Source organism: Equus asinus, chromosome 8, assembly GCF_041296235.1.
Source record: "Equus asinus isolate D_3611 breed Donkey chromosome 8, EquAss-T2T_v2, whole genome shotgun sequence".
Taxonomy (NCBI): Eukaryota; Metazoa; Chordata; class Mammalia; order Perissodactyla; family Equidae; genus Equus; species Equus asinus.
This window is the reverse complement of record NC_091797.1, coordinates 2,369,301-2,391,044: the sequence shown is the minus strand read 5'-3', so window position 1 is coordinate 2,391,044 and position 21,744 is coordinate 2,369,301. Positions and strand designations below refer to the sequence as shown.

General features: G+C 41.9%; 1 protein-coding gene across 6 annotated transcripts in view; it reads left to right on the top strand.

The window, feature by feature from the left end:
- COL19A1 (collagen type XIX alpha 1 chain) overlaps window positions 1-21,386 on the top strand; it is a 305,503-nt gene extending 284,117 nt beyond the window's left edge. For all 6 annotated transcript variants that reach the window (XM_070514618.1, XM_070514620.1, XM_070514621.1 and 3 more), the window contains 5 exons: window positions 2,384-2,554; window positions 4,245-4,311; window positions 14,898-15,026; window positions 20,878-20,955; window positions 21,115-21,386. In XM_070514618.1, the coding sequence (XP_070370719.1) occupies window positions 2,384-2,554; window positions 4,245-4,311; window positions 14,898-15,026; window positions 20,878-20,955; window positions 21,115-21,242 (573 nt within the window). In that variant the 3' untranslated portion in view covers window positions 21,243-21,386. The remainder of the gene's footprint in view (window positions 1-2,383; window positions 2,555-4,244; window positions 4,312-14,897; window positions 15,027-20,877; window positions 20,956-21,114) is intronic.
- Window positions 21,387-21,744: the final 358 nt, after the last annotated feature.

Sequence of the window (21,744 nt, the reverse complement as noted above, 5' to 3'; positions counted from 1 at the left end):
GCTAAGTGTGTTTTGCTATTCCAGTTTGGAAAGCTTTTGTCACCCTCCTGTCTCAGACACATATCCCTACTCTAATTATCACCCATGTTCTTTTTTACTTAGAGTTTCTCAACCTCAGCACTGTTGATATTTGGGGGCAGATAATGCTTTGTAGGTACCTGTCCTGTGCATTGTAGGATATTTAGCAGCATCCCTGGCCTCTACCCACTGATACCCTAGTACCACCTCCTTCCAATTGTGACAACCAAAAAGGTCTCTAGACATCAACAAATATACAAATATGTCTTGGTGAGCAAAGCTGCCCTGGTTGAGAACCCTTGACCCGGTGGAATATTAAACTGAGGAAGGGGGTAGTGTGCGGGGTAGAGAAATGGAAAGAGGGACTGAATATGTGAAGGTACCAGCAATGCCGCTTATGGTGGACGCTTTTATTGGAATTGTTCATGTTGTTGATATCATTATTGCAACTTCCCATTATTTTCTTTAAGGAAACTTAACGTTTTCTATTAGAGCCATTCCACTACAACAGGCTGCTCAAACATTTTTACTCCGTGGAATTCTAGAAAGGGCTGCTGGGGTGTGTGTGTGTGTGCACATGCACTTGTGTGTTTGTGTACTGGTGTTTAGTTTGCTAATTTTTACTTATTATTACAGGAATAATCCATGATAACTGAAGTAAATATGAAAATAGAGATAATTTAAATAAAAAAAGAAAAGAGTCTACCTTATCACACCACACAGAGATAAATACTTTTGATATTTGGATATATTTCCATCTCTCTCACTCTTATACATAATATACACATATGTTTAATGTATCACTGCAAATGAATACATGCTTTTCAAAGAAATGGGTTCATACTGTCCCGTAAATAACTGTTTTCGCCCAACAACACATAATGACCATCTTTCCTGTCAGTAACATAGATCTCAATCTACCTGTTAGTGGCTGTGTTATGCCACTGCTTTCAGATACTTTGTTTCACTTTCCAGTCCCCCTTTTCTGAGTATTTAGGTTCTTTTCAATTTTCATAATAATAAACATCATTTTAATGGACATCCTTGTGCCTAAATTATAAAATAATTTTCATATGTTAAAGACTGTGTTGTTTATTTTGCACATGATCAGAGTATTGATCAAAGTGTGCTAATGTTTCTTTTATTTCCTTTTTTAAATTTTAGTCATCTGAGATATTTCTCCACATGTGAGCGGGGTTGATATACTTGTGTGCAGATCACTTTTATAACTAAGACAGTAGCACTGAAATTAGATCCATCTGCTTTTTTCTTCTTTCTACATGGCTTCTTTGTACAGACTCTTCATTCCATGATCAAATAAATCTCCATAAATCGTTTCTTCATTTTCATTATTTTAAATCAAGGGAGAGTTTCTCCTTTTGCAGAGTAGTCACAAATAAAAGAATAATACCGTGAAATACAGGGCAGCCTCAATGCACCATGCCACTTGTTTGGTGTGAGCATTACCTCCTGGAGTTGTGGAACCGGACGTTTGAAGTATCTACGACTGAAACCCCTCCCATGATCTCTCTCTCTCTTCTATCCTCTCAGGCACAAACACAGTAATAGACATCTTGCAGGATAAAATCAGCATTAAAGAAGCTTCTTATCAGATTCAGGCATATCTAATATAATCTTACACCTGATTTATTATGGCACGTTACTCGACGAATTCTCTCATAGCTCATTTATGTTCTTGAGCAAATGACCCCAGTGACGACTCTCCTCCCCAATTACCTGCTTTGATCCTCTTCACAACTCTCCTTTCTCACCTCCCTGAGTTGTGTATCTTTAGGGCACAGCGTGTGTGCATGCATACACACACACCACACATAAAACACAGTACAGAAACCAACCCACAGAGTCTAATAAAGTCCAACATACAGGAGAAAGCAGAAAAAAAGAAAAGCACGTGATTTAGGAGCAATTTCAAGCGTCCTGAAGTTTTCCTGAGTGAAAAATCTCGGGGATAAAGTCCTCTTGGCAATCTTCCTTTATCATTGCAAAGGAGACCCGGGCCTGGAGTGACAGCTGCTGTGCACTTTCTAAAGTGTCGTCATTCTAGACTGGCAGTGAGTACAGCTAACACCGTAACTCACTTTTCGTTGAGTGCTTCCAGCGTGCCAGGCGTTGTTCTGAGCCCTTTCTTGAGTTACCTTATTCATTTCTCAGCATCCTCTACTTAGTGGATACTGTTGACATCCTCACTTCATGGAGAGGAAGCTAGGGCACAGAGAGTTTAATTCACTTACCCAAGGTCCCACAGCTGGTAGGTGCCAGTATGAATCCACAGCCTTTGCTGTCACCCACAGCTAATGTGGTTTTAGAAGACATCATTCTTTATGATTAATTTTTTCCCTAATAGGGTGATCAGGGAATCCCAGGAGACAGAGGCCCACAAGGCGAACGGGGAAAACCAGGCCTTCCAGGCATGAAGGGGGCCATAGGGCCTGTGGGGCCACCAGGAAGCAAAGGCTCCACAGGATCCCCCGGGCACCAAGGCCCTCCCGGCGATCCAGGTGTCCCCGGCTCTCTGGTAAGTAGTGCTGAGAGCTCCAGGAGCTCCTGGCTGGTATTGACACACAGCCCTTTTACCGTGAAAGCAGTCGTAATCCTTTCAAAATAAATACGATGAACCTAAAGTGGCTCTGAGAGGGTAGCAACAGTTGTCATTTATTTCAGACCCTCCACTAAGCCCTGACATACCTCCCCTCACTGGGTGCTCACAACTAACCCAGGAGAATGGGTACCCTTTCATCCTACCGCTGCAGGTGCAGAAACTGAGAGCCGGCTTGTCCCAGGTGACAGGTAGTTCCTGGGTCAGACCCAGGTCTGACGGACTCCAAAGCCATGTTTTTAAATACTATCTGTAATGTCTCCTTACCCAACACAGGAAACACCAGTGTCTGTTTCATGGGAAAACTCCGTTTCGTTGAATGTCAGAGCAAGTCTGCCCTGAGTAGTGCTTTGAAGAGGAAACCAGTTGGGCCAAGAAAGAGTGTTGGTTAAGGAAGGCGTATCTTTATTACTGTCCTCAGGGGGCGTGGTGGATGACCATTCCACAGAAGAGCTTAACCTCAAAACGTCCGTGTGAGGAAGGGCATCCTGGAGTGAGGTCGGGGAGCTAAGGGCATGCCGTCCTCAGATAATCAGCCAATGCCAAATGTAGGGACGAGTTGGGCATTCCCACAGTCTTCACACTTCTTCACTTTCACCAGCTCTCCCTGAGCTCTGCTTGAATAACACCTGTATAACGAGCTCTTAGCGCTGTGTCGGTGATTGGTATTAGATGCATTAATTAAGTTCATTTGTCCCATACACAGTGAAAATAAAATGTTGAAATAGGGCACTCTTGGAAATATTCCATCCTACAGAAATCCTCCCTTTCTGAGCCCATCATGTTGTCGTTAATGCCACACATGTGCCCCTGGCTAGAAACCACCACATACAGAGAAGAGTCATAAAATACTTTGAAACCCTAACCATCATGAAAAATAATCGCTCCCTTCTACAAATACCAAGGTGCTACAGTAAAAAATTACTATTACAAATGTTAGGTTCTTTGTCAAACTCGTGCATATTTGTTTGTCAAGGGATTAAAATCTCAACTAACATCACCTCCTTCCCTTTGCCATGTCCCACAGCATTTTCTATCAAAAAAAAAAATTGCTTTAAACATATGTGCTTGCGATGTGTAAGTTACAGAATAAACTTTACCATGAAACAGGTAAAGCTTAGTAAGCTGTATCCCATGCATAAAATGTTTTAAAGAATAATCCAGCACACGTGGAGTCCTCTTCCTTTGAAGATATTTCATTTAGATGTTGGCTTTACCAGTGTCCAGGGATTGGTTAGAAGTTAAATTGTTCCTGGGATATTAACATGATGATCAGACTGTTCAAATTCCATGACTTCAGAGCACGAAGTCGTAGGAAATGTCTGTCCTAACCGTGTGAAGCCATGTCTCTCCGCTGACCAGGAAACATGCTCATATCGCTGGCCATGACTCCAGCCCACAGATTTTACAGCAATTATGCACTTCAGCTTCTTCCTCAAATTTGATCAGAACAAAAGATATTTATTGCCTAATGTACTGAATTGCCAAAGCATTTTGCTTGATAGATGCACCTCTGCGGAAGTTCAGGGGTGCAGCCCAACCCAATATTTCTATTCTTGATTCATCCGTGCTGTGCTCCATTTTAACAGAGATTTCTTTTCTTCTTTAGGCTGATGCAGTTTCATTTGAAGAAATAAAGAAGTATATTAATCAAGAGGTTCTAAGGATTTTTGAAGGTTAGATTTGCTTGATAAACATTTCCGAATTTTTCGCCGATTCCCACCTCCTGTGCAGGTTGGAGAATTCCTTCAGCAACAAGCTCAAAAGATGGTTGTGCCACGGCAACCTTGAGAGGCAACCCATTTTATGATGGAGCAGCTCTGTTGGGTAGAAAATTCTTCCCACGCTGAGTTAAATCTGCCTCCTTGTAGCTTCTTCTCGTCCCTCCTGGTCCGCTAAATAGCACAGGTCAAGGGTCTTGCTCTATTCCCGCGACAGCCCTTCGAGTATCTTTCAGCATCCGTGGGACTTTCTCTTCCATGGAGTCAGTGTATCCAGCTCCTCCCCCATCATCACCCTTGAGAGATACTAAATCGTTCAGTGACCCTCATTCATCCAGGAGTACTTTGACCAGGGCTGAGGACATGTCTTTTGATCGAGACCAGGGCCAGCAAACTATGGCCCACCGGCCAAATCCGCCCGCCACCTGTTTTTGTATGGCCCACAAGCTGAGAATGGTTTTTACTTTTTGGGGGTCAGAGGATACATTTTTAAATGGTTTTTTAAAGTCAAAAGAATATTTCATGACGTGTGAAATGATCTGAAATTCAAATTTGTGTCCATAAGTAAAGTTTTTTGTAGCTCAGTCACACTCATTCCTTTCTGCATTTTCTCTGGCTGCTTTCCTGCAAGGGCAAAGGACTGAGCAGCTGTGACAGGGACCACTCAGCCTGCAAAGCCAGAAATGCTTACTCTGACCCTTTTCAGAGAAAGTTCTCTGACCCCGATATAGACACCTCAATCATGCAGCCAAAGACGGCATTCCTTCCTTTAGAAAAGCATCCATCTCACCCTGTTGATTCTTGACTAACCACCTTGGATCTTCCTTACATAAACTTCGTAAAATTAGGTGTTTTTCATTATACACTGTGTCTATTTTTAAAGTCCAACTGTGTGATTTTATGTTTCTCCTTACTAAATTTCAAGTGATTCGTGTTCATACATTGTCCCAGCCTGAAGACACCTTGTGGAATGTTGTGTTGTAGGGCAAGTTGGCTGACCATCCTAACTTTGTGCCATCTCCAAGTTTTATAAGTATGTCATCATTCTAATGATTGATCGAAATGTTGAATCAAAAAGAGCCAAGAGTCAAGGAGTAGGCCTTTCTAAACGCCGTTGTGTTCCTCCTCCCGCCGTAAAGCATCTGTTGGCCTAATGTTTTAGTGAGCTCTGAGTCGTTAGAGTTGTCATCAAATCCACTCTACCTTTCTTTATCTGTTCACAAGGATAACGCATGATTTTGTCAAATGACTTGCTAGCATCAAGATCACTCCCCTCAACTATGAACTGAACAAAGTGAGAATTATTTGTCTTCAGAAAATAAATCCACATTGGCTGTCATGGTTCCCTTCTTTTGCAGAGCGTCCTTTTTTTTTTTTTTTTTTGTAAGATTTTATTTTTTTCCTTTTTCTCCCCAAAGCCCCCTGGTACATAGTTGTATATTTTTCGTTGTGGGTCCTTCTAGTTGTGGCATGTGGGATGCCGCCTCAGCGTGGTTTGATGAGCAGTGCCATGTCCGTGCCCAGGATTCAAACCAATGAAATACTGGGCCGCCTGCAGTGGAGCGCACGAATTTAACCACTCGGCCATGGGGCCAGCCCCCAGAGCGTCCTTCTTTACTACTTTGTTGAATTTTGCAAGGAGTGACGTTACAAGGTACCCCAAGTTCATTGTGAATCCTTCTACCGCAAGCACAGAATTAGCAGCTCTCCAAGAAGCTCTGATTGTTTTAAGCAGTAATTAGTATTAGAGACCCAAATCTCAGTGCCTGAGTGCACATTATCTTATTTCACATGAGCACTGGAGGTAGAGCAGAGTGACACAGGGACTTTTAGCACTTCAGTGATAAAATAGAAAAAAGTGTTTCTCTAAAAATTCATAAAAGTTTATGGTGTTGATTTCAATTTACCTTGCTGTCTACTAAGTGTCTTTATTCGCTCTGACATGATAATTTATTAATACAATTTTCCACTCTTTTTTTTGAGCTATCAGTCTTTTCTTTATAGTTTTAATGTTGCCCTTAAATTTAGAAACCTCCTTTTCTTTTTTTTTTTTTTTTGACCTTTGAATCAAGCATCATGGAATAGGCTCCACACTTTGCAATACAAACATTCACCCTCAACAAGTGTGCCTCAAGCACCAAGTGTCTGAAAAAGGAAAAGGCACTTTGAGCTCTCCAGGAGCCACTGAAGACTATAGAGGCAGAGGCAGGGCCAGGTGATTTGCAGGACTCAATGCAAAGTGGAAATGCAGGTGCCCTTCTTCAAAAAAGATCACGAATTATAAAACAGCCACAGCAGAACATTATACGGAGCGTAGGGCCTTCCGAGCCTGGGGCCCTGAGTGACTGCACAGGTGCCTGTGCATGGAGCCAGCCCTGGACACAGGACATCCAGGACCTCAGAGAGCATCCACAGCCTAACAGACCACAATCACCAAAAGGGAAATGCCAGAAAATTTCTGTCTTTGAATTGCAATCTAAAATTCCCTTGTATCTCTTAATTTCCATGGGCTCCAGGGTCAATTATCTTTTATCTCAGGCAGCTTAATGTTGACCTTCAATTCCTTAAAAGACTTTAGATAAAAACGTATATTAAATAGTTCACTAGTTAATTAGTCTAACTTTTTAAGGCTGGTTAAGAATACCAGAAAATAGAACCAAGTGCTATCAGAAAAATATGATGTGTTGAGACATGGGAAGTGTTCATTTTGAAAGCCCAGTGGACACTGGATGAAGGCATGGCCCTGGTGGCCTGCCCTGTGCATTCAGCAGGGAGAACTTGGCTCCTTCCACCTGCAGAAGGCTCCGTGCTGCCCGCGCCCAGGCCATTCTGTCGTTTTTCCGTGAACGGCTCTCTGCCTCCTGAGGAATCGGGTGCTCTCCACCTGTCTTGGGGCAGGCCCCGCGGCTTGTACTTTCTTGGCACCTCCTCTAAGTCTGTGAGCTCTCTTTCTGCACTCCTGCCCCAACTTTCCCTCTTGGAGTTGCTCCCTGCCTGCCAGGAAGCTGGCGGGTGCGGAGTCCTCCCAGGTCTCCTCTGGTTGCACCCCCATCTCTCCTACTGCCTCTCTCCGTCTCTTCCAGCCTGGCCAGGTCCAGATGAGTGGCCAGTGCTCCCTCAGAAGACACAGATGTCTTGACCTCAAGGCAATATTCTAAAGTAGCCACAAGGAGATTTTTTTTCCTGAGATTTCTAGACTCTGAGACTTTGAATTGATACTCCTCTCCTTTTATCTCTGCTGGCACCAGTCCAGGAAGACTGTCTTCTCCCAAACAAAATTGTACCTGATAGCCAGAATTTAGTATTTAGCACTTTAGTCCATTTGTCCCAAGATTATTCCAATTCAGTCCATTCAATTTTCCATTTACAAGTCACTTTTCCATGGCTTCTGAACACCACTTACAAAAAAGAAAAGCTCCATTTTCACGAATCCTAGAGCTCCAAGGTCACAGTTCTCCTTTTCAGAAAGCCTTCTCTGTAAAAGCAAAGGTTAAATTCCATGTGTTGAAACACTCACCGTGAAGAGCTGCACCCATGTGCCTCTCCTTTTCTCAGCCGTTTCACGGGAGAGCTGGGTCAGCGGCAACTGATGCTCGTCTCTGCGCCGTTCACCTCTGCACATCCACGGCCTCAGGAGCGGGTGTCTCCACTCAGCACATCATGGACTTCCAGCGGGGGCTCGAGGGGGTCCTCAGGAGATCCTGCCCCACTTTATCACCTGAGGGGTCCACACTGGCGCCTCTAGTTAGAGCTGGACCAGGACCCAAAACTTGGGCTCTCCTCCTGGAGCTTTCCAACTCCCTTTGGGGATTCCCAGGTGACCCCACTGATACAGCACCTCCCACAGAGGCTATTCCCCAGTCCACCCAAGCCCTCCGTCAGCATCCTGATGCCCCATCCCAAACCTAGCCATGGTGAGGAAGGTGTTTTCCCACCAACCACAAGTCTGGGTTTCTGGTGGATTGCAATGCACAAACATACACCCAATCTAAAGTTAGATTAAATTCCTAATTTGATTGGCCAACAGGTCAAATCCTTTTGCAAGCAAGGTGGCCACACAGAGTGGGGACAGATGCCATGTGTCTCAGCTTGGCTTCTTTTGGCTTTGTGAGGGCTTTGCAGCTGCCAGTGATGCTGCCCACACAAGTTAGGATCTTGTCAGATCTGAGAAGCTTCATTCTTGCTATAACATCACCCTCCTATGCTCGGCATTACATCACCGTGCAGGAGGAATTTACCAACCTGTGCAGGAATGTGGACACACATCCGGCTCTCTCAGTTCTTGAGACAAACTTGGAACCAACAAGACCACACCTGCAACTGTGGAAGAGAAGGAAGGTTAGGGCTAAGTGTCCCTGAAGAATATTTCTGCCTCCAGATTTCTAATGTTTGGGAAAGCCCCTCTACCTATGTTTTCTCCATTTTTCCTACATGTGTTTCATAGACATGTGTGTGAACATGTGTGAATATGTATCATCCTGTTCTCTGGTTTAAAGGTTGCAATATTTTCACTTGGATCTTTACAACTAAGATATTACTTTATATTTATATATGTGTATACATATTTGTATATATACACATCATCTGATAAATACACGTATTGAAGATAGAAATATAATTTTTCAAAATATTTTCCACAGGGCAATCTCCATTTCTTCCAGTTTGCTTGTTTCTGCTTCTTTGTTTTGGTCTATCGTTCAACTTAGAGGATTTCCTCAGGGCCAACAATCCTTGGCTGTCTGCTGATAGAAAAGAGTGGGTGCTGAAAACTGATGGGCGGTTGTGAGTGAATGGTGGGGCTTGCCAACTGTAAGCTTCACTGTCGGGTGGTCTAGCTGGGCTTTTTACTTGAAAGACCCTCAGTTTCAGTGTCTTTAAGTCTTTCCTCTTATTTTGGCCAGATTTCCCAGAGGAAACACTTCCATTTCCTGCCTGGCTGCCAGCATTTGGGGAGCGAAGTAGGAGATTAGGGCCTGGGCCTCAGCTCTCAGCGTGTAAATGCTCGTTTATTCTCCTTGTTTTCAGAGGGAAGCCTGAGACTCAGTGGAGTCTGGGGCCCCCAGTGCAGAGACGATCTAATTACGCTTCTCGGCTAATAAACCTGCAGGCTTCGCTGGGCTTGGGTGGGGCCACTGCTAGCTGTATAGAACAGAGACAGGGATTCCCGAGATGACTTTTTCAACCAATTCTCACTTCAGGTCCCCCCTCCATCCCCACTTCCAGTGTAACTTGTACTGCAATTCTGAGACTTTGCAGGATGTTGTGGTTTGTACCAGGTTGTTTCTCTTCTAGCGTAGGGTTGGTTTTCCTGAGTCTGTTACGTCACCTGTCGCTTGGCTATCTGGTTCTCAGCCTCCCAAACTGTGTTCTGTTTCCTCCTTTCATATTCTGCCCATTCTTGTGGTGTTATGCCTTTAAAGCTATCTTACTGTTGTGTTACACGGATTCAGGAGGGAGTCAGAGCACACGCGTGTGTTCAATCCACCATCTGTACCCACAATAACATTTCAAAACAACATGCTTACAAAGCTGGCAGAGGGCTGAGCCAGGGATAAAGGGAGCAGTAAGAACATTTGGGCCACGATTACCGCAAAAGGAATATGAATCCACCAAAGGATTCTGTTGAGTTGACAGTTAAAATGAACTAGAAAGTAATTAAGATACAAAAGGAAATTATTCTTATATTTTTGCCCCTTGGGAGAGAACTGTATCTAATTTTGGCTTCCATATTTAATAGAGGTTTGAAAAGCCCTGGAATAGTGGAACCAAAAAGTGATTTACAAAACAAATTACCAAACCTGTGAGTAAAGGTTATTTAACCTGAAGGCTGGAGGTAACAATACTATCAAATATATGACTGATTTCCCAAAGGAAGCACTCATTACTGACTCTGTTTCCATAATGGGCTAACAAAAGAAAATAAGTTGAAGCTGTACCAAGAAAAAGGGCAATTATGCCGTTGAATGGGCATTAGGAGAAAAAGATGAATTTCTCTCTTTGAAAATATTTACAAATTCTATCTGTGAAATAGAAGGTAGACATGGGCCAGATGACATCTGAATGTCCCTTCCTTCTCTGTGTGATATAGTTTTTCATCACTTTAATATTAATGTCTGCATTTTATTAACAAGCCCATTCTCCAAAGAAGGCAAGCCGTTGGTCTTATTTGTCAGAATGACTGCTGTGGGTTTGCCTTGGCAGGCGGAACGTGTGTGTTTGGTTATGCAAGCTCCTATCTGAACTCTTCAATTTCCTGCCTCATTCGAAAGCATAGCCAAAAACAGTTTAATTGACCAAAGATCCCTAAAAATAGAGGAAAGGCAATTAAGAATACAGGTCTTTACAAATCATTTAGAGGCTCAGAAACATTTTATTTTAAATTACAGACCAGTAGAGCAGGGTTCAGAAGAAGTAATTACCCTTATGCTAAATGACTATTTCTGAGTGTATCTTGAAGTTAGATAATGTACAGCTAGATGTAATTATTTAAAAGAATATTCTATTTTTACTCAAAATATTAAAAATCACCCAAACAAATCACCTGTAAATTCAATCCATATATTAAAGAGGAAAAATCAGTACTGTGAATATTTGCATTTAGACATTAAAGGTATTTGAAGAGATATGTCTCAAATTAAGGAAAATTGTACTGAAATATATATTTCTCTTTTAAGTGCAAAGCCACAAATAGTATGCAAAGTTTCAAACTGTGATCACTGAAGTTCATATTTGTTCATAAAAAACCCAGTTTATAATTTAATGTAATAAAGGTGTTATATCTACATTCAGTGTGATGATTTGCAAAATTGTAACTATACATTAATTGCAAATTTATTTTATCTATTGTTACTGGAAACAAATGTATTAACATCAACCAAACATGTGGCAGGTGGACAGTCAGGTAGTAAGTTTTACTGGAAGGGCAGTGATTTACTATCACTCTTAGCGATGATTCATAAGATCCCCATTGGTCTCCCACCATCACTGTCAGTCAGTCTGCAGCCGGAGATCCTGGCCCTGTGGATGTTGGAATGTTTTCAGTCTGCTTGCTTTGTGATTTGAGAGGGTGAGCGGAGGGCGATCACTCTTGTGACAACTACAGCTAATACTCCACGTTTATTGGGGCTTTTCCCTTAATAATTCCATTTGAAAAAAATTTATTTTACTTTCTTAAGCAGTGTATGGACTACATTTTTTTAAACAAATTTTTTATTGAAAGCTCATTGAAAAATAGAATTTCGCTCGGGAGTAATTTGCTCTTTATCAGAAATTTGTAAAACATACATATCCGTTTAAGTGAAATGTGCCTTTACAGTTCAACTAAATGAACTAAAGTGAGTGGAAAGACTGGAGAAAATTGAAGCAACTCTTAATATGGTCTTTACGATTGGGCCTCTGTCTTTTCTAACTGAGCTATAGTTTCTAGAATGTTGTCTCCTTTGGTCCTTACTTGCAAAATAAACACTAATTTAATGAGTAAGAACATTTTCTGAAAGACTTGTCTGCACCAAACCTATGCTGAATTTTTCAAATTTAAGATTTATTTCTTATTACACACTGAATGTATCCTTGAAAAATTGTTAGTTTTACAGATGAAATTATTTGAATTTGCTTTTTGAAGAAAAATATGGGAAAAGAAGAAAAATGAAACAATGTGGTTAATTTTTTTGTCATGGAAAGGAGATGGCTTCTTCGAGTTTTCTATTTTAAATCTGGTTATGTGTTATATATATCTAGTTATTAGATTTGTTAAATGTGAGATATACAAAATATAAACACCATGCACGTTTAAATAAAAAAATCCATGATATAGCATATTTATAACAGACTTTAGGTGAATTTGCATTAATGACTTAACCAAAATTAATTCCACAGAGTGGTAAAATATTGAACATGATTTTGAGGTAAAATTTAACTGAACCACGGCCTATATGGAATTAATAACCAAGAATTCTATAATAATGTGTGTAATCCTGGAGTGATTATTCAAAAAAGGAATTCTGAGAAGGAATGTCTTACGATTATATTATATACAGATTTCTAGTCATAAAATAAAGCTTACTAGCAGGTAATCTTTACAGTATATGGGGCTTATAAGACGTGGATACTAGTTCTTATTGAAATGATCATCTCTTTCAGGCTCTCTTCATGATTCCTGAACAAGAGCACTTTAATGCAGAAAGGATAAAATGCCCAACGTAGGGCACTTACAGAGAATATTTAACTTAGTTAATAATATGTCTTGTTTAGGAATTTATTTGAGTGAAAATTCTTTTTTTTTAAGATTGGCTCCTGAGCTAACAACTGTTGCCAATCTTTTTTTCTTTTTGCTTTTTCTCCCCAACTCCCACCACGGAAGCGTGGCCTGATGAGCGGTGCCGTGTCCGCACCCAGGATCCAAACCAGCAAAACCCTGGGCCGCTGAAGCGGAGCACACGAACTTAACCACTCGGCCACAGGGCCAGCCCCATGAAAATTCTTATTTATATTTTCATATTTACATTTCCTTGAACTCCTCATTTTCCAGATCCTTTAAATTTCATGAGTTGTTAATACACCAATGTTCTATAATGTCTACTCACTTTTGTCCAAAAGCATTGTTGACTTAGTAATAAGTCTCTAGGTATTAATAGTTGCATGCCACCTATGAAGATATTCTCATGGCCTGACGACCGAGCTCACCTTGAGGAGGCCTCTTAAACAGTCCTCTGTTCCCTCCCAGACTCTTTCTTTAGGTCCCAGACAGAGAGTGCTGGGCTCCAGGCAGTTTGGGGGATGAAGAAAAGGGCAAGTGACAATGCTATCTTCCTTGAGAAGGCAACATTGCTTATTTGGGAAGTATTCAATTCATAAAGGTCACATCACTCAACACTTACAAAAAATTTTTTTGACATTTTTAGATGTCCTGGATAATTTATCAACTGCCTGTAACTTATGTATTCTTAGTTTCAGGGTTTTCTTCAGGTCCACGGAAATGTAGAGAAACTTTTTGTTGTGTTCTCTCTGTCTACAACTGGAACTCAGTGAGGGCGTGCCCACCCACACCAATGCTGAATTTTTTCTTTGGTCAAATTAGACATTCTTCCTACTAAAACCTTGGCTGAAAACTGGGACAGACTAACTGAAAATCGAACCAGAAAAACATAAATACTATTGAGGGTGTATAATAAGACATTTTCTTTAAAAAGCAAAAATGAGTTGTTGACGAAGGACAATATTTGCCCAGTATTGAAATTAAACAGTGAAATCATAATGGATATGAAACCAATGACCATCTTTTCGACAAGTAAACCTCTCTATTAATAATGCAGTTTTGTTCAAGGATGTGAAGGGTCATGTGCTGTATGAGTAATCTGTTGCTGCATACGAAAGTCCCTCAAAACTCCAGTGGCTTAAAACGACCACGTTTGTTATCTCACACTTTCTGCGGGTCAGGGACTTGTCGCTTAGTTGTGTGGTTCTGGCTCAAGGTCTGTAGGGAGGCTGCAGCCAGGATAACAGCCAGAGCTGGAGTCATCTGAAGGCTCGACTGGGGCTGGAAGTGCTCTTCCAGGTTCGCTCACATGGCTGTGGCAGGTGGCTTCAGTGTGTCCCCGTGTGGGTCTCTCCATTGGACTACTTGAGTGTCCGCACTACTGGCAGCTGGCTTCCTCCAGAATGAGCAGTCTAAGAGAGAGGGCAGCCAGGTACCCATGATGCCTTTTACGACTTAGTCTCCCTAGTTGCACACTGTCAATTCTGATTTTTTTCTATTCGTTAGAAATAAAAGTAAGTCCAGCCACACTCAAGAATAGGGGATTTTGGGGGCCAGCCCCGTGGCTAAGTGGTTAAGTTTGCACGCTCTGCTTTGGCAGCCCAGGATTTCATTGGTTCAGGTCCTGGGCACAGACATGGCACTGCCTATCAGGCCATGCTGAGGTGGCATCCCACATAGCAGGGCCAGAAGGACCTAAAACCAGAATATACAACTATGTACTGGGGGCTTTGAGGAGAAGAAGAAGAAGAAAAAAAAAGAAGATTGGCAACAGATGTTAGCTCAGGGCCAATCTTTATTTTAAAAAAAAAAGAATTTAGGCTCCACCTAATTCCATTTGGAAGGGAGTGTCAGAGAATTTGTGAACATATTTTAAATCACCACACCACCATTCACAACATTGCTAGAAAGTGGCTTAAATTTCTTATTGAAACCATTTTTTACTGTGAATGTAAATCCTCTCCACATGTTATCACCAGGGGTTCATATGCTTCTAGGGTATTGTTCTGTCCACTAGGTCGGCTGCATCTCTGAGGTGCTGAAAATTCTCAGACCCTGTGATCAACAGGGCTGGTCTGCATCTGTGTTCATATAACTCTGTGTGACCCATTTTATTTGACCGATCAAGAAAACTCTCTCAGCATTTAGACCAGTTGGTAAATTAGATGTGCTTAAATTGAAAACCAAATAGCTTTTTTGTTGGATTTCAGGTAAAAAATATTTGGAAATTTTTGACAAAAAAGTATTTCCATAACATGATATTTTGTGTTCTCTTTCATCAATGAAGAGAGGATGGCTGTGTTCCTGTCCCAGCTCAAGCTACCCGCAGCAATGTTGGCCGCTCAGGCTCATGGGAGACCTGGGCCACCAGGAAAGGATGGGTTACCTGGGCCACCAGGAGACCCCGGACCCCAAGGTAAGTCTTCAAGTATAGTATTTGTTTACCAGTTCTTTAACGCTCAGTATTTATAACCTGCTAATCCTAGGTAAGGCAAGAAATAAATAAATATGTATATAAGTATATATATGTATACATAAAATGGTTTGTTATAGAATATGTCGTTAATATTTGACATTCTAGAAGCAGGTTTTTAACTATTACCCTTTCAAATTTAAAGCTGATAATTATCTACTAATCTAAATGTATTTTAATAATAATATTTGTTACAGTAATGACAGCAATAATAGGTGCTTATATATCACTATTATCTGGGAATCCCAGAGTTGTTTATGCCTCCCTATTGATGTAAGTAGAGCGAGAGTCACCATCTCAGCATCGTAAAGAAACTGAGGAAAAAGTCTTGAGACATTACTGTAAGTAGTGATATGAGCCCAAAATATATTTTTTAGAAATTTTAGAATCTTTCTCCTTCAAACGGAGCTTGTGGATGGTAATTTTTTAATTTTTGAGTATTTCTCAAATGTTTCTAAAATTTTTAAAGAAAGACTTTACTTAAATTACCAAAAATGTTGTTCTACTGATGACAGCTTGACAAGAGACGTGATCTTAGTATAGCTTGAGGAAATAAGCTGGCAAGGCCATTCTCTAGGAGTATGCCTAGCAGTCAGCAACAGGGCCAAGGAGACCCTGGTTTGGAAGGTTCACAATTCCCACAAGGAAACAGTAAATCCAGTGAGCACATACGTGAAGGGTAAGACCAGGGAAACTGCTTTTCATGTGTTACCACAGAAGAACTCAAGGGCCCTCCTTGAAATAATCAAAAGCTTGTATAGACGAGAAAAAGAGAAAGTTAACACCAAAGTTGCACAGGAATATAGTCCAAAATGCCATACATGCAGAGAATGAATTTTCTCTCCCAACTGCACTTTCCTTCCTACAGCTTCTCTGTAACCTCAAGCCTCGTTTGCCATTGGAAGTGACCTCTGCGCCCTCCCTCACCTGAAGAGCAACAACTGTCCCCAGTCACAGGGTCTGTCAGGGTCCTAACTTACAACGGAGACGGACAATGCTTGTGGTTAGTGAGCAGAGGGTAGAACAACAACGGGCAGATCTCTCTGTTCACCTAAACAGCAATTTATTCTCCCTTCCCCGGAGATCACAGAGGTTTGGCAGATAGGAGGAAGAAAAGGCGTAGAATCGGGTTGGCCTTCTGCTTGTACTCGGTTGTGTAGAGGGTGGTTAGTCATCGTCTTTCACTAGTCGGCTCTGTTCTGGGATCAGAGTCCATGAGCCTGCACGAAGAGCGGGAAAGCCCAACTGAAGACGTGAGGCCTCCAGCCACGAGAAGACCCAGGACTCTTAACACCAAGAGGAGAACCCTGGACAGAAGCGTCATCCAGCCGCAGTCTGAGGACAGGAGCAATGGAAAGTCAGAGTATCCAGGAAAAGGGTTCTGGACCTGGAGTCACCTGTCCCTGCAAACGCCTGTCTCCGGGCTCGCTTCCCGGGTCAGGAGGCCATCTGGAAGGTCTCCATCAGAGGCAATGAGGAGTCAACAGTGTTCTTGAAGCTTTGGAAACAAGGCTTCTGTTCACCTCTCAATTTCCTTTCCGTTTTGCGCAGGATTTCATGGGTTTCACTTACTCTGCGAGGACATCTTATAAATTACTTCTATAAGTAGGAAGTAGAAAGCAGAAGCTGTTAGGACTTTTGGAGGCAATTCTTGAATTTCAAAGTCTTTCCCATAAAATTTCTAACTTTTTTCAAACCAACCTTTAGTAAAATTGACGAAGCTTTCGTCCCACCAGAGGGTCTCTGACAACAGACATATCTTGCCTGTAACTCAGTGAGGTGTCTCCTCAACTTTCACAGGATATCTCCTTTTCAGTATTTGTTAAATGCCAAAAATGCAGCAGAAAAATAAAACTTGCAAAATATGGGACTTGTCTTTAAGGAATATTGGCCCGTAGTGATGCTGTACTGATAATCCTGTCTAAAGGCACGAAGAAATCTTACTATAAAAAATAAAATGCGGGTCTGCTGGGTGGTCTTTGGTGCCTCCCCAGGAGTTCACAAAGGATGGAAGGGCTTTCCTCTGGAAGATAAGTAGACATGAAGTGCTCGGAAGATGAAGTTCTCATGTAACTTCAAAGCTTTGCTTCGCTAGATTTAAAAGTTTTTCCGAAAAGGAAAGAAGAAATGCGTATAAAACTTTTACCTGAGTGACCATGCAAACCTCAGCTGCTGTTGGCTGTTGGTCCTCACCACGACACAGTGACTGAGTCTGAGAGGAGGCTGAAGTGAGGATACAGCAGGGAAGGGAAACAGAGGCCGAGCATGGAGCATGGCGCGGGGTGGCGGCCCATGCATGGATTCTGCGTGATCGTGGCTCTTCTGAAATTTCTGAGACCTTTTTTTCAGGAAAAATATCCACTTTCATTTGAAATGAAGTGGTTTGGTTATAAGTATGCGCTATAGAATCAGTGCTTTCTTATCTTTCTATCTTTAGGGAAGGACAAAAATTTAAAGGGTCTCACAAGTTTCCTGTGCTTGTTCCGAGAAACAGGAGACGCAGAGAGCAAGGAGAAAGGTGACATGAGACTATGGGAAGCACATGGTTCAGGCTGAAAGGGAAGCCCTGTGCCTGCCCAGATTTTGATCACCAGATCTCGGGGACCCTGACCTCTTTGCAGCGAGAAGAGACCAGTATGATTCTGAGTTGGGTCACCTCATTTGCATTTTTCCTAAATGCCCCAAAGGGGTGACTGTTGATGTCTTTTTTAAATTCGAAAGCCTTTCCAGACAGGTTTCAATTTTAACCATCCTTTGGGTCTCTGACCATTGCCTCCCAACCGTGTGCTAAGGGGCCCTTCGCTGGGGGTGCCCCCTTCCCTCCACGGGTCTGCGGTGTTGGCCTGAGTGTTCATGCTGCGGGGTGAGGGAGAATGTGCCACATCAGGACCATAGCACCCTCAGGAGCCTGATCCAGCTGGGTTCCCATGTAGGAATAAGAGAGGCGCGTTCTCCTAACAGACTTAGCCTCTTTGGCGAGTTTCACGAGAAAGAACTTCGTTTAAACTTTTTCCAAAGACAGCTGATTCTCCACCCTGGTGAAAACCCTGAAGAACGGACACCACCTTTGAAAGCCCCATCCGTTTCAGAAAGGACCCCACACGCCACGTGGGTGTGGAGTTCCTAGGAGAAAGCATGCAGCCCTTCAGGGTGCCGTTGTCAGTTTTGGAAGAACAATATAGGGAATGGTTGTTCTTACCTTTAAACTTTTAAAGTTTAGCTATCATTGGTTTATAGTGAAGGAAACCTTCTGTTATTCATAAGCCAGTGGCCTATAGGGTAGCTCGTGTGACTGATGTAGATTTGACCTTCAAATTTGTTAGCAGCAGGAACCGTAGGAAATTGGGTGCGTGTGTGTGTCAAAGTGACTGAAGGGCCCTGCTGTCAATTAGCAGGTGGAACTGGGAAGCCCAACAACTTGCCAGACCAGCCTTCCAGCCTTTTCCAAACTTCAGGCGAGGCCTACCCTAAAGGGATGAAAAGCTTAATCCTAGGAAATGGGAAAGCTGTTCATGACTTTGTTAGCATTCCTGGCTGAGTTTTTCTGTGAAACAATTATAAAATGAGACCCTATGGCTTTATGGCGGCCTTCCTAGGAAATGAGCTGGGGTCTTTATTAGGAAATTTGAGAGAAAGTTCTCGTGTGCTTGTGCAGTTCAACAGCTGTATCTACTAATAGTAGGTAGTTATTAACCCAACACACTGAGAGATCTGTACAAATAAATTACTGCATTTGACAGAAGTTTAAATGTTACCCTACCATACAGGTATACAAATTATTGTTTCTTGTTTTGTGATACCTAGGCACTGAAATCCATGCGGAATAATATATTTTTGCGTTATATTAAAACCTGAGAGCTGAATTTAAATATGAAGGTTTTAGCAAATATGTTCTTCACTGGGAATTGTGTTAGTCTTGTTAAACCTCTTGTTAGAGTTCATGTATCTTTAGTTATTTTTCTTCCTTCTTAATTTTTTAGCCTGTGATCTTAAGCGCTCACTGCGATAGCTTGAGGGTCAACTTTACAATCTTTGCGTAACCACGGAAGCTAGATGAACTATCAAGTAGACCTCACGTAATACATGTTATTTTACAGAAAGATTTAAACAGTGGCTTTGGAAGGGTGCTTTCAAATGACCCTCAGTACAAACGTTTTTCCTTCTTGTTAACCTGTGTTAAGTGAAAGCCACTCCTATAAAAGGGATCCCCATAATATTGCAAACTGGAATGTGCATCCACTTAGGGTATTGTTCCGCGTGGCCAGGCCACGGTTCTCTCTGGGGTGTGGGATTGTACTGAATATCTGTAACATAGTTTTCAGATAGAAATGTGTGAAAATATTCCCCTGGATGTATTTCCAGTGTGCACATCTAAATATTTCCCAAATGCATGTTGTTTTTCCCACTGTTTTCACATTTATGGTCAGGTCACACCTCCAAAGCCAAGAAGTAACTGTGTAGTGATTACATTGCTAATGTCATTTGGATCATAATGTGTACAGTGTATGGTCAAGTCAAATCTGAGAATGGTAACCTCAGAACTGATGTCTAATTATCAACAATAATGGGGAATAATTTGTCTTACGTACTGTTCAGAGAGAGTATTAAGCTTTCGCCTCCTCTCCTGTTCTGCTGCAGTAACACAGCTTCATAAAAGACACCACTAAGTCAGGACCTACCACTTCCTACTGAGATGCTCTCCTACCAGTTATCCTTGCTGTGTGTCTGCATGATTCTGTGTGACTGCTCTGTTCATTCGGGACTAGGAGCAATCATTAGGCTGCTATTTAAGTGTGAAAAAGTTGGAAATTAAAGCTCTATTTACCATCGCTGGGAAGCTCTTCCAGCCACAGAACCTTTTCTTCAAGTGAAGTCTTAACACGGGTGCTAGTATATAAAACACAGATGGAAGTGTTCTATGCTTCTTGAAGCAGGGATAAGGGCTCCCAGAGGCACAAATTGCTCTGGCTCAGGCAACAACAAGCATAGTCAAGAATGAGAATGATTTTTTCTTAAAGTGGATACAGATCTTAAACCTAATTCATTTTGGTTAAAGCATCTTAAACTGGGGAAGTGAGTTTGGAAGGACCCTCAGTCTCCTCTTGCTTTCTAGCATTGTTGAAACTCCCGGTCCTTTGGAGTTACAAACCACCATGTTAAAACATGGGGTCGCTGTTTTAACTTTACTTAGAGAGGATATAAAGTTGTTATAGTCAGTGATTTGAACAAAGACAGGATTTGTCCTTGACTGACTCCTGAGATGGGTGCATTCACGTATATTCACACTCCTACTGTCATTTACTGAAATCATGAGTTTCTGTTCCTTTCATTCCCTTTAATTCTTGGACTAAGGTCCAGGTTCTTGTTGTCATATTATCTTGTGCTCACGTTAAGCAGAATTCTTTCAGTATACCTCTTATATTTAGTCTGTACCCACCCTCCAGTTAAAATTCACATGGAAGAGAGCTCGCACACCTTGTCATAACTATCTGAAAGAAGATATAAATGATTGAGTTATTTAGGTATCATTTTCAGTGCCAAAAATGTCCCTGTCAAGAGTTCAACTTGTAACTTTTTATAGTAGTGGCATATTTCTAAGATCCTCATTGCCTATTGCACCTGATCTGGTTGATATGCAAGTTTAATATGTGCTAATGCAAAACAACTGATATACTCTTCATGTTAAGCAGGAATTACAGAAATGTCACAGGCTAAGAGCGTAGTTCTTGCATGTGTGCATTGCCGTATAACACTCTTACTTTTGTGTCTCTCTTTTTATGTGTCTCTCACTTAGGCTACCGAGGACAGAAGGGAGAAAGAGGGGAACCTGGCATTGGGCTTCCAGGGAGCCCGGGCCTTCCTGGGACCTCAGGTAATGGTGATGTTATCTTCACGACACGAGCAAGCCTCTAAAAGCAGGAACCAGGCCTTCTCCCCTGTGGCCCTTAGGTGTTGCCACAGTTGTTGGTTGGAGTGAGGGAGGAAGAGCCATATGTGATCTGCCTTCTGATGGGGTCTTTTATTTCATTAGCTCCGGGTTTGCCAGGCTCACCAGGGGCCCCAGGGCCTCAGGGCCCCCCAGGACCTAGTGGACGATGTAACCCAGAAGATTGCCTCTATCCCGTGTCTCATGCCCGTCAGCGGACAGGTGGGAAATAACACACCTGAAGAAGACGATTCCTGTCATATCTTCTGACCACTGGAGCTGGAGCTGTCTTAATACTGTCAGCCCCTCATGATGTGAGGGCGTTGATTTTTGGTTTTTGGGTTTTTTTCTGGTGTAGGCCAGACATTAAAAGCAATTGAAATCCTAATCCTATAGTAATGGCAATATGAGCATTTTTAGACTTTTCCCAAATTCATTCCATATATTTTGCTTCACCATTACTATGATTTTTGTTCAGAGTTTTCTATGAAGTACACAAGCAAATCTTGTTAGTTCTTCTTCTGAAGGAAATTACAACTTGTGATTTAGTAGGCTCATGGTGACGTACATTTCGTAGTCTGATCAACTTGTATTTGGCCTTTGATTTCTTAATTTTAAAGTTTCAGACATATTGAAATTTTCTTGGTGTTTAAATTTACTATCATTGCTAAAAATTTCATCAAGTTTTTTGATAGAGTGCGTTGCACCAGCGGAATATTTTCTGACTACTTTTTT